We start from the raw sequence: 25,476 nt of genomic DNA on the forward strand, positions 1-25,476 counted from the left end.
AATTTTAAAAATTATAAAATTATCTCACTTTATTATTTTTTTCACAGTGAAATAATTGTATATTCCCCCTAAAAATTAATTATCCAAATAGTAATAAAAGTCTTTCTAACTAAGGCATAGTTATATCATCACTTAAATATAAACTAATTTAATTTTATAATCATTTCGTTCTCTAATCTTTTACATGATTGATCAATATTATATATATATAAATTAATGAAAATGCTCTATCTATCTCATTTTTTCTTCATCTTATTTTGGCATTTTGCTACAAAATTGATGCCCCAATTTAAAATACCAATTCTATTTTTAAGAAGAAAGTGATAATTTAAACTCTGATTAATGTATTACTACCCATTCTTTCTAATATCTTTGTATTCATTTTTTTCCTTTTATATTCAAATTAAGATGATAAAATAATATATGGTTAGCACTGCATAAATATGTTTAATTTTTTAAATAAAAAAGGTAACTAAACTTTTTCTATTTGCTAGTTTGGGTAGAACTATTTTGCAAACAAGATAATTTAAATAAGCTATCATATAAATGATGCAAAATATAATAATATATTTTATTTAATCTTGTCTTGATCACATTCAAATTATATTATATCACTACTTAAATATATGAACAACGTGTTTTTATTGTTTTCTACCAAAATTTAAACTTGAATTAAACAAATATAAAAGTATTAAATACTTAAATCGTAATTCCATGCCCGCTTGCTTTGAATGCTTTATTTTAAACTCAATCTCATTTATTTATTTTTTTATCTATTTTAAAAAAATATAAGTGGGCTAACCCATTAACTCACATGTTAACCTGCTACGGGTTCAAGTTACACAAGAAAGGCCAAAACCACCTCACATATAATTGAACTCATTTTGTTTAACTCAACCCTCAACTTTTTTATGGGCTAGCAGGAGGCCCAACTTATATTATTGACTCTATTAATAACAAAATATCAATTTATATTTCACAGTTTGTGTAGTTTAGTTGAACAATAATGTACAAGTTCCTTAACTGTATAAACAACAAAACATTTATACATAACATGATAATATTTATACATTAACAATACAATATCATTTCATTATACAACCTTTGCGATTTAGTTGAGCAATACTCCTCCAGTCTTTTTTATATGTCATTTATACCAATTTCGTTAATACTAGTTAAAGAAGTACAAGGAATTAAAGCATGTAAAATTTCAAATATGTTCATTTATAACAAATTCAAAAAATTGTATCATGTTACTTTTTTCCTCTCACGAAGGATAATTTTAAAAATGCCTCTCAAATATTACATAAAAAACCACATCGTGACTTATAAATAGCATTAAATAGATCTTTTAGAACCTATCTTATAAATGAGACTGGAAGGAGTAACATTGCAAGTGTATAAATGAAAAAATATCTATATATAACATGATGAAATCCATATATTACCAACATAATGTCCCATGCACAATGTTATCTTTTCAAATAAGGGACAAACAAATCTTTTCACTAGAAAACGTGCTTGCATATAAAACCTTTAGGCATGCAAAATAAATTTGGAAAATATTGGGCCTTAGGTGTTGATTTCTTTAATCTCAGGATATTTGGTGTCATTCTCCCCTCTTTTTTATCCTGTTGGAGTCATTTTTGACTAACTGTAAAATATTAAATATGAGGACCTCCCTCAATAGGGATTCAAACATTGGCTTGTTGCATTTTAAGAAACTAGATATTTTGCTAGGCCCAACCCGTGGTTGTCTTGTGCTTTTTAATTTAAACTATATGGTTGGGCATGTAACATCATTTTTTATTTTATTTCTAGGAGTTGAGTAGCAATATGAAGGAATTGTTATATGGTAATTAGAAATTATCATGTAATTATTTAAGATAAATTATAAGGTCTTCATTCCAATACAAATTTTTTGAAAAAAGAGAGTTAATAAAATTAAGGGGTTAAATTAAACTATACAAATCATTTTTACACTTGAGTGCTTCTAATTATATAAATATTATTAAAATTGTATTTGAAAAAGTATATAAATTAAATTTTCAATCCTTGGGATTTTATGAAAGTCTTGGAAAATAATAGAAAATTATGAAAAATAACTTGAGAATTCATAATATCATGGGTTTTCGGATGCAAATGAAATAAAAAGAAATTAGGAACATGACTTAATTAAAAAATGAATAAAAATGAGAAGGGGGGGATAAAAAAAAGTAAGGGGAATAAATGGCGAAAGTTGGGCGAGTTTATTAGGGGGTAAATGATAGGAAGGAGAATGGTGGGTTTTGCTGTGGGAATTGATAAATGGAAAAAAAAATAGAATAACTAGAAAAGGGAGCATAATAATAAAAATAGAATCGATAAGTTTTCGGTCACTTTGATTTTTGATCGCTGGGGTGCTTATATTAGAAAAAATAATAATAAACAATGGTAAATTTTCATTAATAATATTTTCGTTTAATAAATTACTAAATTGTGAAAAATCAATATAAAATTTTAGAATGTTATAGGGCGCGTTTGCCATGTGAGGGAAACGATACTAATTATTATTCACTTTCATGAAAAACTAAATATTTTTTACAGCTATACATATTGAGTGTTTTTTAATATTATTTGAGACAAAAGCATCGTATTTATATTTAATATATCTAAATAGTATAAATCAAGGCTAAAAGCTGACGTCAATTAATTTGATAGGATCTAAGTTTCACAAAATTAAATTAAACAATAGATGACATGAAAACGATGTGAGCTCGATATAGTCCATAGTAGCTTTTGACAGTTTTTTTATCACGAGCTTTTGATAGACTTTTTGCTCGCAAGCATTTTACATGCTTACTATTTGTAAATTGATTGATGAGTTATATATGTAAATTATAAATTGTAGATTATACTCCATTTGGATCACAATATAAACTATTTTTTATAAGGGTGTTTATAGGTTCAATTTGGATTAGTTTTGACCAAAAACCAAATTAAACTGAACCATTCGATTTACTCATAATCAGGATCTGATCGGTTTTTATGGAGCTTGATTTGATTTAGTTTAATTTTCAATTTAGTTCGATTTGGTTAAGGTCTGTATCAAATTTTAGTGCATTTATTTAATTTTTTTCATTTTTTCCATCTTCATAATGGTGCTATGTATTAAAATTAAATCTAATTCTTTTTTACTCATTTTTCATAAATAGAAGTATAAAAGCATAATAAAATGTCAATGTGATAACAATAATTAATCATAAAAATTGATATAAGTTTCTAAGATTAAAATTATTTAATATTATGCATTTTCATTTAAGTTCTTTAAAAATGTTTATCTATGTATCAACATTTTAATAAATAATAAAAAATTATTATACAAAATTCAAAACAAAATACTTCTTGTGAATAAATTGAATACTGATGTTAAGCTGTAAATAATTAAATGATGGTCATAACATCATTATTATAATTATTTAATATTATACATTTCCATTCAAGTCCTTTAAAAATGTTTATCTATTACTGTAAAAAATTTAAAATAAAACGCTTCTTATAGATAAATGATTAGATATTTTATAAATAAATAAGTAGTATTTTTAATCAGGTTTGGCTCAATTTAGTTCGATTTCTAGTACTCAAAATTGAATTTGAACTAAATCAATTGGTTCTCGTATCATAAAAACTAAAGCAAACTTGATTATTAATTGGTTTCTTTCGACTTGGGTCAGTCCTTTCGATTTGAATCGGTTTTGAATACCCTTAGTTTTTGATAAGTCACGGTTAGTTCAAAACATAAAACATTTAATATGTTTTATATGTTTTCTTCGATCATGTGTTTGTTTTATTATATTTCGCTCAAGTCATGGATGATGATATTTGAATATTTCAAATATTATATTCATTTTACTCATGAATAAGATAGGGAAGACAGAGAAATTTTTTTAAAAAATCAAGATTTTAATCAATTTTTTTTATAAACATGAGTTTGGTTAAGAGTGACTTATATTTTGATCAGGACGAAATATAAATTCATGCACCAAACACCTTTAATGTATCCGGTCACCTAGAATGCAACTTTTATCGAGCGAGGAAAGCTAATGCATTCATGTCATTAAGATGCGCTCATCAAGAAAATTCGCTATTGAGCCTATCTCAATTATGCTATCCATGAAAAAGCTTGCAAATTCGTAAATGTGATCAAGCAAGGTGAGCATCTACCTTTTAAGTTTCAAGCTTCTTGAAAAAAGGCATTGCCATGTCGTGTCTCTTTTTTATTGATGAATTTGTTATTTTAAGTGAAATGAATATGAAATGAATAAGGGTTTAACTTGATGATTCACATGCTATCCTTAGAGAAAAGGTTAATATTCCTAAGTCTAATATCCTTTCTCAAATAACACACATCACGTGCAAAGGGAAGAGATTAGCAATTTTTTCAGGGTTCCAAACTTTGACAAGTCCTAATAAATAGCTTAACACACCAATGCACTGTGAGAGGGTGTCAAAAGCCATGTACTAGTATCCTATTGACAAAATGGATAGATGCTTATCTTATTGGAAAACCAATACACTTTTTGCACATGCTTTTGTATCTTCCGTGGTTTTTGGCTGTGGCTGACACATGCCATGCAAGTAAAGCCATTTGCTAGTTTCAACGTGCAATGAGATTAGCGAGCGTGCTAGTAATTTTAAACAATTTTAAATCGACTTGAAAAATATACCTGGCGTAATGGGAAAAATTTTGCATATAGAAAGATGGAAGGGGTTCGTGTATAAGATAGGCAATAACCTAGAATAATGCTTTTATAACGAAACTCATTAGGAACAAAGACATTGTATAAGTTAGGCTCATGTGTGAGAATCATAGGCACGTGGAGGACATGCTACTATTAGTGGAGAAGCGTCAAGGTGGTTCTCATGCTAGGATCAATATCCAACGTGCTTAGGGATATGTCCTAAATGGTATAGCTTGGAACACAGTGGATAGGTATTATGTTTGGATTTGGAATGCCATACAGATCCCACATATATACCAGCTAACTCAAAAGCCTCGTTAAATCACATTCTTTTGAATCGTGTCAAAAAATGAAATGATGTTCGTAATTTGGAGAGGTTAGGGGAGTAGAATGGGGTCATGATCAGTTCATGGTTACTTGATCACATTAAGTATGAACTATCAAAAGTGAGATGGAAGCACATGTGGGATTAAGATGACCTACCCATTTAGAGAGCCTTTACCCTCGAGATGACTCATTTATTATGAAATCAACTCAAATTATTTAAATGTATAACCAATAATTCAAGTGGGTCGGGTTTATTCGGATTGGGCTTAAAGTATCTTACCTTTTAAAATATTTAGATAAGCCTAGCCTTAATTTTTTAACAAGTTCAGGCTGGCTCCTTGAGCCTAAATCACACGCTCTGCATACCTATAGAGTGGGTAATTTTGGTGGTTGGGCTCATTTAGGTTAGCTTATTTGGATCAAGCTTAAAGTATTATATATTCTAAAAAAGCTCATATAGTCAAGTTGAACCCTAACTTTCAGGGGTGGTTTAGACTTAATCCGAATTATTAGCTTTATTTAAATGGCCTCATAGCTCATGGAGGGGTGTCTCTAGAAACGTAGGCCCTATTTAGTGCGAGGCATGTAAGTTTAAATGATGGGTAATGGGATATTGAGTGGAAATAACTTTTTAAAGGTATGTTTGGTACGTGTGATAAGGTTAAAAAAATTAGGCTTTGATTAGACCAAAAGATAAAATTATCCTCGTCTTTTTCTCATCTTATGATTGTCCAACAATTTTAAAAAAAAAACAATTACTCCTTATTCCTTCTTCCTACTATCTTTATCACATCCTTCCTCCTCATCTGGTTCCAAGTAAGTTTTTTTTACTAGAAGTTCCAAGCAAATTTCATCAACATAATATCTCTCCCCCTTTCCTCACTTACCTGAAATAAAGGAATGATGGTGGTCACTTGAAGCCTAGAAATACACTTTAGAGGTTGAATAATAATAGATCGAAGCACGGTCGAATCCTTGCTTGAAGTTGATCATATCAAATCTAGAGATTGACTATGATGAAGCACCATCGTTGCGTCCTCATTGTTGCTTCTCCACCTAAAAGAATGAATCCTTAATTTGGATTTCATAGGCTCCTTGATTTCTTGATCTATTGTGACTTTGTTGATGCTTTGTTTAGAGATGGTAACTATGACAATTTAGATTAGGACCATATCTTCATTGTTGTAAGCCTTCTTAAGAGAGGTGTGAGAGAGCAATGAAGGGTAATTTGATTTGAAAATATTTAACCCTAAGGTTAATTTTTCAATACTATAAAGTGGAGGTATTGAGAAATCCAATCTGAGTGGGACGAGCATTAGGATTAAATTTATCAATGTTTCATATCAAATATACAAAGTTGAGATTACTCAATCCCAATCTTGAGTCCAAGCCTCTAGTCCCACGTATTGAGGTATGCTTCTTTAACTATGTGCAAATGCGAGGTTACTCCCAACAAGGCTAGAGCTAGGAAGGGTTTACATGATCCATGGTTGTATGATGTTTGCGACAAAAGTGTTGAAAACTTTCGGCATGCCATGACAAAACCACTACTTTTTTAAAAAATATCTAAATGCTCTTATCACATGTTAAATCAATTATAAATAAAAAATTATGGTTTTTAAAAATATTCAAATATCCATATAGATGTTAAAATCAAGCATGAACCCAAATTTATCATAAGTAATTATTATTTATTTTTCAATTTAGCATTGAAATCATGCCTTCCTAAAAATTTATCAAAAAGCATATGAACTTTATTTTATAAATCATAATTATGAGTTTATAATTCATTTTAAAATTTAAATATTTTTAAGAAAGCAATACTTTACGATTAATTTTAGTATACTAGCATTAACTTAAAGGCAATCTGGAAAAAAATAACCATCACAAAATATCACTATTTTGATTTTCCCCCCACTAAATTGAGAAAAAACATCCTTTCATAGACTGGTTCACCACATGATCAGGCTTCATTTAATAAAATTGCATTAATTCAATTAAATAAAATTTTATATATTATTATTTTTAATAAATTTAGTTCTATAATATAATACTTATTTAATTTTTGAAGAAAAAATAATAATAATTTTTTTAAAATATACAAATAATATTTTGATCATTCAAAATACTATAATTTCCCTAAAGTCCTTAAAAACTTTTTATCATTAATAAATTTATATAAATTATCAAACTACCTTTGTTAAAAATTAATAATTTATAAGTTTTATTTAGATATTCACAATTTTCATTCTTATATTTATAATAATACAATAATAAATGAGGAATTAATATGTAAAGTTATGATTTGTTGTTGTATTGTTGCATTGTTGTGAATATAAGAAGGGAAATTATAAATATTTAAACAAAACTTGTGAATAATTTATTTTTAATAAAAGCGATTTAATAATTTATATAAATTTATTTATAATAAAAAGTTTTAAGAATTTTAGAGGAATTATGATGTTATGAGAGATTAAATTATTATTTATATATTTTAAATAAATTTTATTATATTTTCACTTTTTAATTTTTTTATTAATAACATAATTAATTTGTACTTAAACTTGCATGCTTTATTATTGTCGGAGAGATCTCTGCTTCTCGTCATTTCATGGGAATTCCGTTCCTTTTCTCCCCCACTTCTGGTGCCGGAAACTCATTCGTCTCTCCTTGATTCGTTCCTGCCATAGATCTCTTTTCCTTCTTCCGAGGGCCCAAGTCTTCTCCATCGCTGCTGCCAGATCTCGCAGTGATTTGGATCCTCTAGAAGCTCTCCCTTTTAATGCTTTTTTAGTTCGCTATTTGATTCTTGATCTACGAATTCAGTCACCACCACAGATCCGAGTCTCTAATACTCGGGTCATCTGTCACAGGCACCATGGCAGCTGCGAACGCTCCGATCGCCATGAGAGAGGCCCTAACTGTGAGTTATACTTCACATTTCTATCTTGCATATTCTGTAAACTTTGTGCCCCCCCCCCCAAATTTTTCTTGTTTGCTGAGCTGAATTGGCGATTTTATTACATTCCTCGGGACTAAGATTATCTGTTTTTCTTCAAATAATCTTAGAGGTTCTACTGCTGTAGTGTGCTCAACTGTAGTCTCCAGTTAAGCACTGTTGAATAGTATTTCCCGACAGTGTGATGAAGTTTGCTTTACTTACTTAGCGTCAAGTTTGAACAGATCTGAATGATCCTAATTTGAGTCTGAACTGGAGAATAATGTTCTTGTTCTTCCGTTCTCGCCAAATGCGTATTTCACCTAGCATACTGAGCTTTGTTATTTGGTTTTCTGACTTGTTATTGTAGTTGCCAAGCATTGGCATCAATCCACAGTTCATCACTTTTACGCATGTGACGATGGAATCCGATAAGTACATATGTGTTCGGGAAACAGCTCCGCAGAACAGCGTGGTTATAATTGATATGAACATGCCAATGCAACCCTTGAGGAGGCCTATTACTGCGGATTCAGCTCTCATGAATCCAAATTCGAGAATTCTTGCTCTGAAGGGTAGGATATATCCTTGTAATCTTCTACTGAAATCACAAGTTGTTTTTTAGTTGCTAATACTGCAGATACTGGATCTCCCAGCATTGCGCTATTATCACGAAAGCTACCTATCATTGTTGATATCATGAACTATTGGTTGCTAAGATTTCTCGCGTGATTGCCTATCTCGTGTAAGGCTGATGCAACCTCCACATAAAATAGTTTGTCCATTTTGAGTAGCTGGTTCTAGAGAACGAGCAAGTCCATACTATAGTATAACCATTTGGACTTGTAGTTAGTTTCACAATCGGTATTATGTCTAGTCAACAAGATCATGACAACATAATTTTTTTTCATTTTTTGGTCCCTTGTTGTGTCTGCTGCCTTAATTTGTTAGATTGACTATAAAATAGTTGATAAAATGCATGTAACTTGATCACTAGGATTACAGAACTATGAAGCAAGGATCTTTGATTGATTTGAAAATTGGAAGTCAATTTAAGTTCTACACAGTAGATCCAATGAAAATAATGTGTAAATGCATATAATATCAGAAATAAGCAAACGAAATTTTTTTGATGGAACATAAAAATACATATGGGGAAAAATCCTTATTGCTTTTCGTTCCCGTATTATGATAACAGGTCTCTTAATTAAGTAAAGTTTAGTCTTGTAGAAAGAAGTCAGCTTTCATGTTCATTAATGACTTTATTATTATTCATAGCTTTATACACGTGCGTAGGAGCATGCTTGTGTGCACGTGTGTTTTTTGGGGGGGTTTCATGTGCTTTCATATTTATTGTTTTTTATCCATTAAAATTTGTTTCTAATAGATTTTCTCCGACAGCTTGGGAAACTTTACCTATGAATTGGTCTATCAGGCTTTCCTGCTTAGATATATATATATATATATATATTTTAAAATAATTTCATACCTTCCACTTTTGCTATTGTGTCTTTACCGAGTCCTAATTTCACATGAAGTCTATCAGTTGTTGTGAATCTAAATATGTTCGTGTTAGCATTGTCTGGCAATTTGACAGTGCTTTTATCTTTTACGTCAAACTTTTTCCTTGTGCCAGTAGGATATCAATGTGTATTAAGATGATTTAATGCTCACTTTTGGAGTGTTCCCATCCATTGTGAGAAAATTTAAGGTTTCAGTTGATTATGCTGTGTGCTTTTATTTGTTCTGTCCTTAAATTTTTACTCTTGAAATATCTTAACTAATGTGCCATATCTTTCCCTTGAAGCCCAACTCCAAGGGACAACTCAAGATCACTTACAAATATTTAATATTGAGATGAAAACAAAGATGAAATCCTATCAGATGCCTGAGCAGGTAGTTACTATAAAATTATAAATATACATTGACATTACATTTGCTTAGAATGACTTGATTAATTCTTGTGGAATTCCTTATTGCATGTATAGGTAGTATTTTGGAAATGGATTACCCCAAAGATGTTGGGTCTTGTGACACAAACCTCAGTATACCACTGGTCAATAGAAGGTAAGCTAATGATAATCTACTCAACTTAGTATTTTGTACATGTGTGTTATTACCCAATCTTGCCCTGTGTGGGTTGGAGATAATCTGCACATTGTTAACATGATGCATGCAATACAGGTGACTCTGAACCTGTAAAGATGTTTGAGAGAACAGCAAATTTGGCAAACAATCAGATAATTAATTATAGATGTGACCCTACTGAAAAGTGGTTGGTCTTGATTGGCATTGCTCCTGGTTCCCCTGAGGTATATTTGTGGTGTCTATCATATTAAGCTGACATGGTGAAATGCATTCAACATACTTTGGATTTTTCATTTAGCTCGCCTTCATTTGTCTTAGATCTGTATCTGCTAGATGTAGCTGCATATAACTGTATGATTAACTATGATGTATTTCACTATGATTTTCACCATTCTGGTCTTGCTTGCTTGATTTTCCATTCCAGAGGCCACAATTGGTTAAAGGGAACATGCAACTTTTCTCTGTGGATCAGCAGCGAAGTCAAGCTCTTGAAGCACATGCTGCATCGTTTGCTCAATTTAAAGTGTGATTCTTTTTTTATTTTGTGTTCTTGTTGCATTAATTTTTTATTTGGTATTACCTAAATAAGTTTGGAAAAAATTAAACTGGGTTTTGGATAGGTTCCTGGGAATGAGAATCCTTCTGTACTGATTTCTTTTGCCACAAAGACACTCAATGCCGGTCAAATTATATCCAAATTACATGTTATTGAGCTGGGTGCACAGCCAGGTATGTTATTATTTCATTCACATTATTCATTGGGCAGGATGGCTGGTGAACATATTTGTCTTGTGATTATATATTGATTTCCTATCACGAGATTCATAATTTAACATCAATTTTTTTTTTAAAGGATGGGTCATTGTCTTCTGACTTTTTCCATTAAGATGCCCATAGAACAGCACCTTTGTTCTACCATTCAAGAATTATTGAGTTATCTATATATTGGGATTAATTGCAATATGTATTGTTTAACTAAAAAGACATAGTAGTTTAGTGACTGCTTTGAATGTGTTAACATGCATTGGATTGATAGGAAGTTGTAACTCATGCGATTATAAAATACTTCTGTTTGGTTTGATGATTGCTGTGACCTGGTGAGAGTTGGAGCTACAATTAGCACTCAATTTTTGTTTCTCCCTGTTCTTATTTTCGTGGGTGTTATTTGATAGCTAAGTGCACCTAGTCAGGAAGCAATATATTTAGACCAGTCAAGGACTTTAAATATGGCATTATGATTAAGGATCTTGTTTAACTGAATTATCTGTATAGCATTTTATCATCTTTGGTTCAATAGATTATTCTTGTGGATGTTAACTTTCCAAATCTGCTGGCAGGGAAGCCATCATTTACAAAGAAACAAGCAGATCTTTTCTTCCCCCCAGATTTTGCTGACGACTTTCCAGTTGCCATGCAGGTATAGAAATTGCTGAATGTTGTTGGTCATTTCATCAATAGATGCATTTGATCTCTAATATATACATATATTCTGGCAGATATCCCACAAGTACAGTTTGATTTTCGTGATCACCAAGCTTGGCCTACTTTTTGTCTATGACTTAGAGACAGCCACTGCAGTATACAGGAACAGAATTAGCCCAGATCCTATTTTTTTGACGGCAGAAGCTTCATCAGTGGGAGGTTTTTATGCTGTCAACAGAAGAGGCCAGGTGTTATTGGCTACTGTTAATGAACAAACCATCGTGAATTTTGTTAGCGGTCAAGTATGTTTTGGACCTTCTCAATACTTACGTGGCATATGAAAAAATGAATATTGTTATAACATATTTTTTTTCTGTTGATTACCACAGCTAAACAATTTGGAGCTGGCAGTTAATCTTGCCAAAAGGGGAAATCTTCCAGGGGCTGAGAAGCTGGTATTTCTGTTTTTACATAGAATGTGATGGTATTTCTTCATCAGGATGTTGTTTGGGAAATCCAAAAAGCTCAGATTTAGCATCTTTTAATATCTTGGAGTTTTATATAGTTGCTAAATGCAAAGTTTTTTGTGAAGTTTGATTGGCATCGCAACTTGTGTATTAGAAGGTTGAAGCCAATCTTTCTTTCTCTTTATTCTTTCGGTGGATTTCCTCAGCGCAGGTTATTTCACTGGTCTTCAACAGTAGGGTCAAAGTTTCTGTCCTCTCTGCTATTTGTTGTACTGTTTTTGGTTGTTAATACTCGGATAAATGTCATATATTTGTGAAAAATAGATGCTTGGAATGAGGATGGATGTGCGGACATACACGTAAAGATAAAATTCGAAATGAGCACATACGTGAAAAAGTGAGGGTGGCACCTATTGAGGAAAAAATGGTAGAAAATCGGTTGAGATGGTTTGGGCATGTACAAAGAAGACCAAGGGAGGCACCAGTGAGAAGAGTGGAACATATAACTTTGAGTCCGATTAAGAGAGGTAGAGGAAGGCCTAAGAGAACACTCTTGGAAGTTGTTGAACGTGATCTCTTAATTAATAATATTTCTAAAAGCTTAATAAATGATAGAGCACAATGGCGTCTTGCAATCTATGTAGCCGACCCCACCTAGTGGGATAAAGGCTTGTTGTTGTTGTTGTTGTTGTAGATGCTTGGAATGAGGGCGGTTATTAGTGATCTCACGTGTTATGTGCTTTGAATCTATTGCTTCTTTTCGCATTTGCTTCCTTTCTTTGTATCCAATCTCCATATCATATTGCTTCTTTCTGTATTTCTCAAGAGCTTTAAAATTGATTCTTTAATTGTAATAGAGCACAATGGTGTCTTGCAATCCATGTAGCCGACCCCACCTAGTGGGATAAAGGCTTGTTGTGGTTGTTGTAATTGTAATTTGCATTGAACTCTATAACGCTTGTTCTGCTCTGTTCCTATGTGTTACTCTTTTATGCTTGGGCACAATGACTTATCTTCTTGTTCACTTTACAGGTTGTGGAACGTTTCCATGAACTCTTTGCCCAAACAAAGTATAAAGAAGCAGCTGAGCTTGCTGCTGAATCTCCGCAAGGAATTCTTCGTACACCTGACACTGTTGCCAAATTTCAGGTACAGCTTCCTTTTATTTTCAAATTCTTGTTTTATTAGCTATTGTGCTTTGTCTTTTAATTTTGTCCGGTTAGTTCACATTTAGTCTGTAGGAAAACTAAATCTCCGTTAGACACAGTTATCTTCAACATTTAATCTCTCCTGTATCATCTGCAAGACAATTTCTTTCTTTTTTTATTTGATAAGATGTAACTAAGCAAAATTATGCTTAGGTTCTTTTTGCAATGAAAATTTAACAAGGGATTCGCAGTTGCTTGTTGGGGGGAATGAAAAATTTGAACTTCTGCATTTTTTGGTAGTGTCCTTTCTTGCTCAGAGACTGTGATTGTAAAAGTTTTGCAATTTGTGGCAGAGTGTTCCTGTGCAAGCTGGGCAAACTCCTCCACTCTTGCAGTATTTTGGAACACTGTTAACAAGAGGAAAATTGAATGCTTTTGAGTCCCTGGAATTGTCACGGCTTGTTGTGAACCAGAACAAGAAAAATCTGTTGGAGAATTGGCTGGCTGAGGACAAGCTGGAATGCAGCGAGGAGCTTGGAGATCTTGTTAAGGTTGGGTTGCATCTTAAGTTTTGGAATTAGTAAAGTGATTCCTAGATTATTTTTATACTTCTTTTTGCTTAGCTGTATACTTCTAAACAAATTTACCTGATGTGCAATGGTTTATGTGTTAATTTAATCAATATTCTCCATTGTAGACAGTAGACAATGATCTCGCTTTGAAAATATATATCAAAGCCAGAGCTACTCCAAAAGTCGTTGCTGCTTTTGCTGAGAGAAGGGAGTTTGACAAAATCCTGATATACTCAAAGCAGGTATAGGATCAGTTTTTGTATTGAGAATATTCAAGTGTGGTTTGTATGTTTACCGTTTCCTGTTCATTTGTCATTTCTTTATTATTACTATAGCTGGTGAAGTATAAGCGTAGCTATTGTAATTGCCATTGCTTTTCTCCCTTCTCCTTCCACTTTACTTGAAGTATTCGGGTTTTGATGTTTCCATGGCTCATTTGTTGCTATAGGTTGGGTACACACCTGACTACCTCTTCCTTTTGCAAACAATTCTCCGGACAGATCCTCAGGTATGTGAGAAATCTTTTCCGTGCATAGTGTGATCATTTTATCTGATCTATTTTCTCTGTATCTTTTTCATTTTCTGCCACCCGTGTTGGATATATTCCTGATAGTATTTAAACAAAACTGCACACTAAGTTGACAGTATCAGCTGTAAATTTTCCTGACAAATAAATTCCTTGAATTGGCTTTTTCATATTAATTTTTCAGGGTGCTGTTAATTTTGCATTAATGATGGCTCAAATGGAGGGTGGTTGCCCAGTTGATTACAACACCATAACCGATCTGTTTCTTCAGGTGTGTTATCTATGCAACTACATTAATTAAGCTGCTGCGGTGGACTGGGGATCAAGAATTTGATGATTTAGTTGCCCATGATCATTGCTTTTTTATTCGTTGTTCTTCTAAATGTTAGCATGCCTGCTACGCTGGTTCTTACCGTCCAGCCATACTTTCAGCAATGGATTGCTTGATAGTCTACTTATGATTCCCCCCTCCTTTTTTCATTACTTAGAGAAATTTAATCCGTGAGGCAACAGCTTTTCTCTTGGATGTTCTGAAGCCAAATCTACCAGAACATGGGCACCTTCAAACAAAGGTTCTGATCTACTTGACCCTTTCGTTGTGGGCCTTTACTCTTAAATTTCTTTCTTTGTATTGATATGACAATTTTTTTTGTTAATTCTTTTTTCCAGGTGTTGGAGATAAATCTGGTGACCTTCCCCAATGTAGCTGATGCAATCCTGGCAAATGGCATGTTCAGCCATTATGATCGCCCTCGTATAGCCCAACTATGTGAAAAAGCTGGTCTTTATGTGCGAGCTTTGCAAGTAATGCCTTTTCACATTTTTTTAAATGTTTCTCTTTCTCTTAATTTGAAGTGAAAGTCACCCCCTTCATTGAATGCCTTGCTTTCCTGCAGCATTACATTGAGTTGCCAGATATAAAACGAGTTATTGTAAACACACATGCAATAGAGCCACAGGTTTATATGCTGCATTGTGTATGAGTTGTATCTTATTTTACATCGTGGGAGTTTCTAAAATACTTGCACATTTTCTCATTCTTACAGTCACTGGTAGAGTTTTTTGGTACTCTTTCACGAGAATGGGCTTTGGAGTGCATGAAAGACCTTTTACTGGTCAATCTCAGAGGCAACCTTCAGATAATTGTGCAGGTACTGAGGTATCATTGTCTTCTTAGACATTAAAGATATCAATTCATAACTAAATCTTATGTACATCCGTCCAGGTTGCAAAAGAATATTGTGAACAATTGGGTATTGATGCCTGCATAAAGCTTTTTGAGCAATTTAGGTCATATGAAGGACTGTACTTTTTCCTCGGATCATATTTGAGCTCCAGGTAAAAGAACTCTTTTTCTGGTTGGTTGGTGTATGTTTGGATTGAGGATGATGGAGGAAGGAGGAAGGGGATTATTGTTCAAGACATTTTATTTTATTTTATTTTAATTCAAACAAACTGTTCTTCCTTTTCATTCATTTTCTTCAATTTAAAAATAAACTGTTAAAAATAGATTCAAATCTACATCAATAAGAATGTATAAAGTAAATCTTTTCTTTCCTTCTCTTCTCCTCCGTTCTCCTCAATGAAAGCATTGCCTAGTATAGCCAAGATGATCCCATTTATGAAGAAGATATTATCCAATACATGTCTACTAATATATGCTTCTCTGAATAATTTTGAACAGTGAGGATCCTGACATTCACTTTAAGTACATTGAAGCAGCTGCTAAGACTGGACAGATTAAAGAGGTTGAGCGTGTAACTAGAGAATCAAATTTCTATGATCCTGAGAAAGCAAAGAACTTCCTTATGGAAGCTAAGCTTCCAGATGCACGACCTTTAATAAATGTCTGTGATCGTTTTGGATTTGTTCCTGATCTAACACACTATCTATACACAAACAACATGCTTCGCTACATTGAAGGATATGTTCAGAAGGTATTATAGTTTGAATTCTATTCTAGTAGCCTTGCTCATGCTTGGAAACTCAGGTGCTATCTACTTCTACTTTCTCTTCCTTCCTGAGAACTGGCTTGCTCTTTTTAAAGGTGAACCCAGGAAATGCTCCTTTAGTTGTTGGGCAGCTGTTAGATGATGAGTGTCCAGAAGATTTTATTAAAGGCTTGATTCTATCTGTTCGTTCTTTACTGCCAGTGGAGCCCCTTGTGGAGGAATGTGAGAAGAGGTGATGCCTTTCTTCCAATCCTGCATATTGTTATGTATCCATATTTCTAATTTTCATCATGTGGTCATTTGGTATGCAGGAATCGACTTCGTTTGCTCACACAATTCTTGGAACATCTTGTGAGTGAGGGAAGCCAGGACGTACATGTTCATAATGCACTGGGTAAAATTATCATTGATAGCAACAACAATCCAGAACATTTTCTCACTACCAATCCCTACTATGATTCTCGAGTTGTGGGCAAGTATTGTGAGAAGCGAGATCCCACATTGGCCGTTGTAGCTTACCGACGAGGGCAATGTGATGATGAACTCATCAATGTTACAAATAAAAATTCTTTGTTCAAACTACAAGCAAGGTTTGTGGTATATAAGTGACATGTCCTATATTTAATCATTTTTCTGTGTTTCATTGCTTGACTTGTATTATAATGAACAGATACGTGGTTGAGAGGATGGATGCTGATCTTTGGGAAAATGTTCTCAACCCAGATAATGCCTACAGAAGGCAACTTATTGATCAGGTTGTATCTACTGCTTTGCCTGAAAGCAAGAGCCCTGAGCAAGTTTCTGCTGCTGTTAAGGCATTCATGACTGCTGATTTGCCTCATGAATTGATTGAACTTCTTGAGAAGATTGTGCTTCAGAATTCTGCATTTAGTGGGAACTTTAATTTGCAGAATCTGCTTATTTTAACAGCCATAAAAGCTGATCCATCCAGAGTCATGGACTATATTAATAGACTGGATAACTTTGATGGACCTGCGGTTGGTGAAATGGCCGTAGAAGCTCAGCTATATGAGGAAGCATTTGCAATTTTCAAGAAGTTCAATTTGAATGTTCAAGCTGTCAATGTCTTGTTAGATAATATTCAAAGCATTGACAGAGCTGTAGAATTTGCCTTCCGAGTTGAAGAAGATGCTGTTTGGAGTCAAGTGGCCAAGGCTCAACTCAGAGAAGGCTTAGTTAGTGATGCAATTGAGTCGTTTATTCGAGCAGATGATGCTACACAATTTTTAGATGTTATCCGTGTGGCTGAAGATGCCAATGTTTACCATGATTTAGTGAGGTACTTGCTGATGGTAAGGCAGAAAGCAAAAGAACCCAAGGTAGACAGTGAGCTCATTTATGCATATGCAAAGATTGACAGGCTGAGTGACATTGAGGAGTTCATTCTTTTGCCAAACGTTGCGAATCTTCAAAACGTTGGTGACCGATTGTATGATGAGGCACTTTATGAGGCTGCAAAAATCATATTTGCTTTTGTATCGAACTGGGCCAAGCTGGCGGTCACACTCGTGAAGTTAAAACAGTTCCAGGGTGCTGTTGATGCTGCAAGGAAAGCCAACAGCTCAAAAACATGGAAGGAAGTTTGCTTTGCCTGTGTTGATGCAGAGGAGTTCCGTTTGGCTCAGATTTGTGGGCTCAACATTATTATCCAGGTTATAAGCTGATTCATTTTTCTAATTTATTTTATATGAACTAGGATTTTTTGGTACAACAGGGAAGTTTATTTTGAATTAGGCTTTAATCTGATTTTTTTTAAAAAAATAACTGATTTGAGCCTTCCAAAGATTCTGAAAAAATGTGAAATAGCATTCCTAAAAGTATGCACATCTTATTCCTCAAAGCTGATTCCTAAAATTACTGATGAATGGAGAGTTTCTTGGCCTATCTTATTGGGAGAGTTGCACATTGGTCTCCAGTTGGTGTTTTTGTAATCTTTCAAATGCTTAGGGTCTTTTTTCCCCTCAAATTGTACAGGTGGATGACTTGGAAGAGGTCAGTGAATATTACCAAAATAGAGGATGCTTCAATGAGCTGATATCTCTCATGGAGAGTGGTTTAGGATTAGAACGTGCACATATGGGTATCTTTACTGAGTTGGGCGTTCTGTATGCTAGATATCGTCCTGAGAAGCTTATGGAGCATATCAAACTATTTTCAAGCCGCCTCAATATTCCAAAACTCATTAGAGCTTGTGATGAACAACAGCATTGGCAGGAACTGACATATTTGTACATTCAGTATGATGAGTTTGATAATGCTGCAACTACTATCATGAACCATTCTCCAGAAGCATGGGATCTCATGCAATTCAAAGATGTTATTGTCAAAGTTGCCAACGTGGAGTTGTATTACAAGGCTGTTCACTTCTACCTGCAAGAGCATCCTGATCTTATTAATGATGTTCTGAATGTCCTTGCACTCCGTGTGGATCATGCACGTGTTGTGGACATCATGCGGAAGGTTGTATTTGTACTGGAAATTATTTCATTAGATCTTAGCTCATAGCTTGCTTCCTGTGTTATTAATTTTGTCCACATAATATGCATTATAGGCTAGTCACCTTCGTCTTGTGAAGCCATACATGATTGCAGTTCAGAGCAACAATGTCTCTGCTGTCAATGAGGCATTGAATGAAATTTATGTTGAGGAGGAAGACTATGACAGATTGCGTGAATCAATTGATTTGCATGATAACTTCGATCAAATAGGCTTGGCACAGAAGGTGATCTTTATGTCTTCATTGCTACTATTTTTCAATTTAAATTTGGAAACCTCATGGACTATTGTTATCTGATGCAGATAGAGAAACATGAGCTTCTTGAGATGAGACGTGTTGCTGCTTATATTTACAAGAAGGCTGGCAGGTGGAAGCAGTCCATTGCCTTGTCGAAGAAGGACAGCCTATACAAAGATGCCATGGAGACAGCTTCCCAATCTGGTGACCGTGAACTAGCTGAGGAATTGCTTGTTTATTTCATTGAACAGGTATCAAAATTAATTTATATCATGTATGATTTGCTTCTCTTCAATGTGGGCCCAATGAGACTGAGAATAGAGGGGAAGGGGAACAAATAAAATGGCAAGATGGACTTTTACTTGGTTATAGATGTCACCAGTTGAATGTGCTTTGATTATTGGCTATGAAAAGCTATATTGTCATGATTGCATATCAGAACTCTATGAAATATAAAAAATATAAAGCTGTACTGTTTGCAAGCCATAAATGATGTGGTCCATCTCAGGGTTTGTGGAAATACACAAGGTCCCCTCTAGTTTGTTCTTGTACACCTGCTATTCTTCCTTTTTCATAGCATGAAGAATTGTAAGTCATGCATTCATTTTTCCTATCTTTACAGGATTTGTTTTTTGGCTGTTTCATCCTCGATGTCTTATTTTCACCCCTTGATTTTTTGAAGGATTGGCCATTACATCCTTCCCCTCGCCCCCTTAAATTAATGGTGTTTCAATTTTTTGTATTAATTAATAATGTACGTTAAAGGTGCACGAAGCTGATACATTCTAATTTTCTTTTCGTATGATTATGTAGGGAAAGAAGGAATGCTTTGCTTCATGCCTCTTTGTTTGTTATGATTTAATTCGGGCAGACATCGCACTTGAACTTGCCTGGATGAACAACATGATTGACTTTGCCTTCCCCTATCTCTTGCAGGTCTGTATTTTATTTTGCTTTCTTATCACCTCTAATCTAGTCTACATGCATGTTCTTTTGCGAGAAATCTGTCTTCGTCCTTTAAAAAACATGGTGCTTTTACCTTTAGCTCCTCTCCCTGCCAGGTCCCCAAAATGCATGCTGCTAAGTATGCCTGATTTTACTCTAGAGAACTTAAGTTTCTCCAGGACGTCTGCTGATTTTATGGGTTAACAGTCCTAAATAATGATTCCAAACTATTTTTGGTGGAATGGATGACACAGATTGAATTGGGTCTCCGATAATACTTCGTAGATAATAGACTGTTTATTTAAACGAGTGATACATAGCTTGTGCAAGTTACTTTGGTTGGTTTTATTTATATGCTCTACCTGTGGTGTGGTTTTATTCTATGTTAACTAAAAGATGGACCCTCTTTTCAGCCTTATCTCTTTATCCATATCTTATATTTTTCTTCGTACTCTTCAAAACTAATGTTGTAGTTTATCCGTGAGTACACTGGCAAAGTTGATGAATTGGTGAAGGACAAAATTGAGGCACAGAATGAAGTGAGGGCTAAAGAGAAGGAGGATAAGGAAGTTATTGCACAACAGGTATTTAGTTTGGCGGCTTTGGTTGTTGCCTGATGCCATGGTGAAGTTATTGCATAGCGTTTGCTGAGTATTGCTGACTACTTCCGGCATTTATGTCAGCATATTGAATCATGATTGCCTTTTGTTGATAATTTCTATGTCGTCTGTCATTCCTTCTTTACAGATTGGACATTCGTTTTATATGATTTAATGTGATGTGTTTTCTGTTGCAGAACATGTATGCTCAATTATTGCCTCTTGCCTTGCCTGCACCACCAATGCCAGCGGTGGGAGGAGGAGCAGGTATGGGAGGTGGCTTTGCTCCTCCCCCTCCAATGGGTGGGTTAGGGATGCCTCCAATGCCTCCTTTTGGCATGCCACCCATGGGTAGCAGCTACTAACATCCAAGCCAAAGTTGAAGTTTAACTACTCGCTCATTTCATGCGGGAATTTTTCTTCTTGGGAGTTATTCATAGATTTATTTGTGGTATTTTGATGCAGCATTTTTTCCTTGCTTCTGATGGAGGTGGAGGTTCAAGTTAAAATAATTTCAAGTTTTCCTTGGGAGTTTTGTGTCATAGGGTGGTTATGGCTTAAAATGTGTTAAATCTTTTGTAGTTTTGAGGCATTCTTTTGGCTGCTGGTATGAGGTAGCCGATGATTTTCTGTATTATTTGTACCATTTTTCTTGCATTCAATGAATTAGTCCCCAGTGTATAGAGACTTCAGCGGCCAGCATGGAATGCTTGTCATGGCCTGGTTTATCTCTCGTTATTTGTTATATATATAAACTACCTCCTCTAAACCTGCGGACTTGCTGTTTATTGTGTGCATCTCGAGTTGAATACACGAGCTGACGCTCATCTCTGGTTCTAACAAGATTCCTGTATTTCCGTGTGAAATCACTCCAACATACATTGGAACGCAAGGGTTGGCGTATTTAGCTAGTTGCACTTTGTATTCATTTCTGCCTCCCGTGCTGAATGCAAGTTACTGTGAGCCACCTTATGACCTTATCGGTAAAACAAATTGCAATTCAAAATCTCAGTTACTTTAAAGCTCTGATCTCTTACATTTGTTTTACAAAGTCAGATGTAGCATTTAAACCAACGTTAATTATACAATTAGAACTTACCCAGTTAGTCTACTTGAGATAATGATTCAGCTGGTATGCTCTGATCCTTTTGCTACCTTTGTAGGCTATACTTTCAGAAAATTTTCCAAGAAAAAGCCACAAAAAGCACAAACAAGTTCACCCGAAAATTTATTATCAGTTTGATGATAATAAAGTGACGTCGGTTCTTCAACCGAAATAAGGAATCCTTTAAATATAATTCAAAAATCAAAATGAATCATGCTCAAGCATGTTAATCTTCCAAGCGAGACTTTAAAGCATTTTAATCTTCCAATCAGATTCGGACCAGGATTGAGTGTTTACGTTGACCAATGAATTGACACTCCAAGACCGCAAAAAAGAGATGAAATACACAAATGAAGTTACTCGTTTCAGTTCACCGTGGGCTGCTAGCCCATAACATTAGCGCTGTAAGAAGTATCAGGACAAACTATCCCATCATTCATCCGATGCACTTGACGTCGCATAACTGGGGATGCGCAAAGAGTCTATGCCTAAAGTTCGGATCAATCGTTCTAACTAACAACAGCTCGGTGGATTACCAACGTGCAATAGTTACGCCATAGAGAACCGGAACAACGAATATTCTAAAACCTCTTAATTCGGAGACAAAACAACATTCAACTAAGATCCAAATAAGTAAGTGAAAAAGAAACCAGTGAGGCACCAGTAGTTCTAGCACTAATCTCTCCTGGTTACTCCATTTGACAGCAAACCAACGAAGAAAAAAACGGGAGAACACAAAACTACGAGATTTGTTTGAGAGAACTACTTAGATCTCTGCCTCATCTTTCTGCGCTTCCTCTTCAGCCTCCTCATACGCTTCTTCTTCCACTGCCAAAACCATAAAATCGATAAGTGACAAGACAAGAAATGAAAAGAAGAGACCAGAACAAGTTTGCGTTTATTTGGCTAACCTTGGCTCTCATGATGCACAAAAACAGACGTTCCCTCCCTCCCTCGCCTCGAAAACGCTAATCGTTCCCAGGGAACGGAAGCTGCGGATAATGAACTAGGGTTTCCAACGCATGGGGATATAGCTTTTATAGAGAAGAAAACCTAACAAGCCCCAGGCTGGCCCTTATTATGGTTGGAGATAAATGGGCTTCTTTCTGAGTTAGGCCATTTTCCCTAGATCAGTTATATCTCGAGATATTTGGATTTTTCATTTTTGGATGAAATTTAAATAATTCAGATTCAAATTTAATATTTTATAAAATAATTTCTTCAGATAAAATTTTAACAATATATATTTATTTATATATTTTTGATTTAATATTTTAATGATAATTTTATAAAATATTAAATCATAACAATATAAATTTAGTTCAATAGCAGTGATGCAAATTGAAGAGAAATACAAATAAAAAAGGAGAGAATTTCAGACTTGTTTAAAATTGTTTGAAAAAGAGGATGATCATTTAGTTTTTATAGTTTTAACTTATTTATAATTTAATTTTTAAACTTTAATTCATTGTAACTCAATTATTAAATTTTAACTCTTATAACTCAGTCATTATATTTTTAATCATTTAAATATTGGTTCATATATCTTAAAAAATAAAATTATAAAGATTAAAATTATCTTAAAATGTATTATTAATATTTTAAATTATTAAATTCTTTTAATCCTTCTAGTTGTTATAAATTTTGAAATTTTAAAATGTTTTTATCTTTATAATTTTATTTTTTAAAATATATGTACTATTACTTAAATGGTTGAAACTATAAGGATTGAGTTATAAGAAAAACAAATTCAAGGACTGAATTAGAATTGAGTTAAAATTATAAAAATTGAGTTACAATAAATTAAGATTTAGGAATTAAGTTACAATTTGATCAAAAATACAGTGATCTAATGATTTTTTTTTCAAAATTTTTATTTTATTGTTTTGAAAATTAATATTTTGTAAAACCTGTTTTCAGGAAAAAAAACTTGTTTAAATTATTTGTTTGAAAAATTATATCTAATAATTAAAAAAATATAAAAACTTATTTGATAAATTATTCTCAAACATGTTTTGAGAATAAAAGATAAAAAAATTGTTTGATTAACTTGTTTTACATAAGTATTGATTTGATTTTTATAATTATTTAACATCTAAATGCAATTGTCATTAAACAATACTGAGAAAATTTTCTAATAAAATGGGGTTATATCAAGCAATGCAATGACTAAAATGATTTAATTGTCATCATTATTAAATAACGTTTTATATTAAAACACTACAAGTAATAAAAGGATTATTTCAATGGTTCCTCTTACCCTTCAAGTAACAAAGTTGAATCGCATGCAACACAAAAGTCCTAGAACAATACACCTCTAGTCCCACAACTACATGTGAAGTAGTGGATTGCCAATGTAATTGTTACTTAGTTTTTTTAAAAAAAAAAAAACAATTCTCATAAACATTGTTAGTACAGCCATTGCTAGGCTCTTCATCCCTTTTTTCTGTACAATGTTGCTTCCTTCTCTCATCTTGAATTCAAGTGTCGCCTTTTCTCTTTGAAAACTCCATAGCACCCACTGTCCTGCATCCATCCAAACACACCAAAGCCAAAAAAAAAAAAAAAGTTTTATATATACTATATGGAGTATCTCCAAGTTATAGGAAATATGCCAATGTTTGGTATTGCATCAAAAACTTCACTTTCAAGCCATGGCTCCAGCATAAAAACACACCAAAACTTCTACTAATTTCAATACATATCATCCTATATGCTCAATTGATCGGTTATGGTCTAGTTGGTATGCAAAGGAATGCATTGAATCAAAAAGTTTTATTTGATTAATTCAGGGAACAAATTCTAGGTGGTTTGAAGAACAAGTGAAAGAAAGTGAATTTAATTTGAAAAAAATTGTTGTAAATTCACAGAACAAATTATAAGTATTATGGAGAACAAATTCTAAAAGTTTTCACAAGTATTGATTTGAGAAAGAGGAAAAGAAAAGGGTCAAAACATAGAAAAGCTACCTTCCAAGTTTACTTTAGCTAGTCGGATGGAAGCAATGAGTTGAACAGACGGCACCTATGCACATAGTAGACGGCAGCTCATGATTGGGCCCAACTATTTGAATCTCGTAACTAATTTGATGAGTGGCAAAATGAAGACGATCAATGAGGATTGTTGAGAGAGAAACGTAGAGATAGGAGGGTTGTTTTGGCTCGAGTTATTCACCATAGTGCCATTAATGAAATCCGTTGTTCCCTGTCTCCTTTGTTATTCTCTAGAGTAATAAACTCAAAACATGTCATAGGTGTTCTGATTTTTAACTCTTCAAAACACAATTTTATTGTTTAAAAAATATTTTATCAGCAACATCTCGCCAAACAGTTTTTCTTTTTCTTTTTTTTTTGTTGCGCTCTAAAAAACGAAAAAACTATTATTAGAACTAGTTGCCAAAGACGTCCTTCATTCCTTTTATCAACGGCACTTTAGTGTAATTTTATTTTATTTTTTCTTGCCCGGAACACTTTAGAGCAATACAAAGAGCTACAGTCCATTGCTGTGTCGATGATAAAAAAAAATATCATGTTGAAATATAAAAAGTTTATTCTTTTAAACTTTATATTCTTTAAAAAAATGTTTAACACGTCTGCTAAACTAGAAGATCAATATTTTTGTTATGGATCAGTAGATCAATATTTTAAAACTAATAACAAATCGTATTATTCACAATTCATGACAAAATTCATTTTTCAAACCCAATCCGTTCGCATAAAATAACATGTCTAATTTATTAGAAAGCAAGTATTGCTGTATTCTTGATTTCTTTCTCAGACAAAAATGTTTACTCTAGATAGTTGACATTTTAATTCTTCACTTCACATTAATCCTGAATTGACATCTTGGAAGACTGCATGTGACATCACCAAGGATTAGAAAGCTCTGAAAAAGAATTTGAAGGAGGGGTA

General features: G+C 33.5%; 1 protein-coding gene and 1 long non-coding RNA gene across 2 annotated transcripts; one reads left to right on the forward strand and one right to left on the reverse strand.

Moving 5' to 3' along the window:
- Nucleotides 1-7,648: 7,648 nt before the first annotated feature.
- LOC129294727 (clathrin heavy chain 1-like) lies at nt 7,649-21,229 on the forward strand. The gene is made up of 30 exons (XM_054933199.1): nt 7,649-7,971; nt 8,357-8,561; nt 9,794-9,882; nt 9,975-10,053; nt 10,171-10,298; nt 10,499-10,597; nt 10,695-10,803; nt 11,412-11,491; nt 11,571-11,798; nt 11,886-11,951; nt 12,996-13,112; nt 13,465-13,662; nt 13,809-13,925; nt 14,132-14,191; nt 14,394-14,480; nt 14,698-14,781; nt 14,879-15,013; nt 15,106-15,168; nt 15,256-15,360; nt 15,435-15,547; nt 15,894-16,146; nt 16,257-16,393; nt 16,473-16,751; nt 16,832-17,834; nt 18,157-18,642; nt 18,734-18,904; nt 18,982-19,167; nt 19,730-19,852; nt 20,335-20,445; nt 20,658-21,229. The coding sequence occupies exons 1-30, from the start codon at nt 7,927-7,929 to the stop codon at nt 20,823-20,825; spliced, it is 5,124 nt and encodes a 1,707-aa protein (XP_054789174.1). The 5' UTR covers nt 7,649-7,926; the 3' UTR covers nt 20,826-21,229.
- Nucleotides 21,230-22,126: 897 nt separating this feature from the next.
- LOC129294728 (uncharacterized) lies at nt 22,127-22,654 on the reverse strand. The gene is made up of 2 exons (XR_008589437.1): nt 22,477-22,654; nt 22,127-22,393 (listed from the first exon to the last, which is right to left on the reverse strand). It is a non-coding gene; the product is annotated as an uncharacterized LOC129294728 (long non-coding RNA).
- Nucleotides 22,655-25,476: the final 2,822 nt, after the last annotated feature.

The sequence above is a fragment of the Prosopis cineraria genome, unplaced genomic scaffold (assembly GCF_029017545.1).
Source record: "Prosopis cineraria cultivar Desert tree isolate PC_DT_omini unplaced genomic scaffold, ASM2901754v1 PC15, whole genome shotgun sequence".
NCBI classification, from domain to species: Eukaryota; Viridiplantae; Streptophyta; class Magnoliopsida; order Fabales; family Fabaceae; genus Prosopis; species Prosopis cineraria.

Excerpts from the sequence above, each read along its gene's own strand:
- LOC129294727 (XM_054933199.1), top strand. The coding sequence starts at position 7,927 with ATGGCAGCTGCGAACGCTCCGATCGCCATGAGAGAGGCCCTAACT. Across the intron at positions 13,113-13,464 it reads ACACTGTTGCCAAATTTCAG|AGTGTTCCTGTGCAAGCTGG; the intron begins GTACAGCTTCCT and ends AATTTGTGGCAG. Across the intron at positions 18,643-18,733 it reads TTGTGGACATCATGCGGAAG|GCTAGTCACCTTCGTCTTGT; the intron begins GTTGTATTTGTA and ends TATGCATTATAG.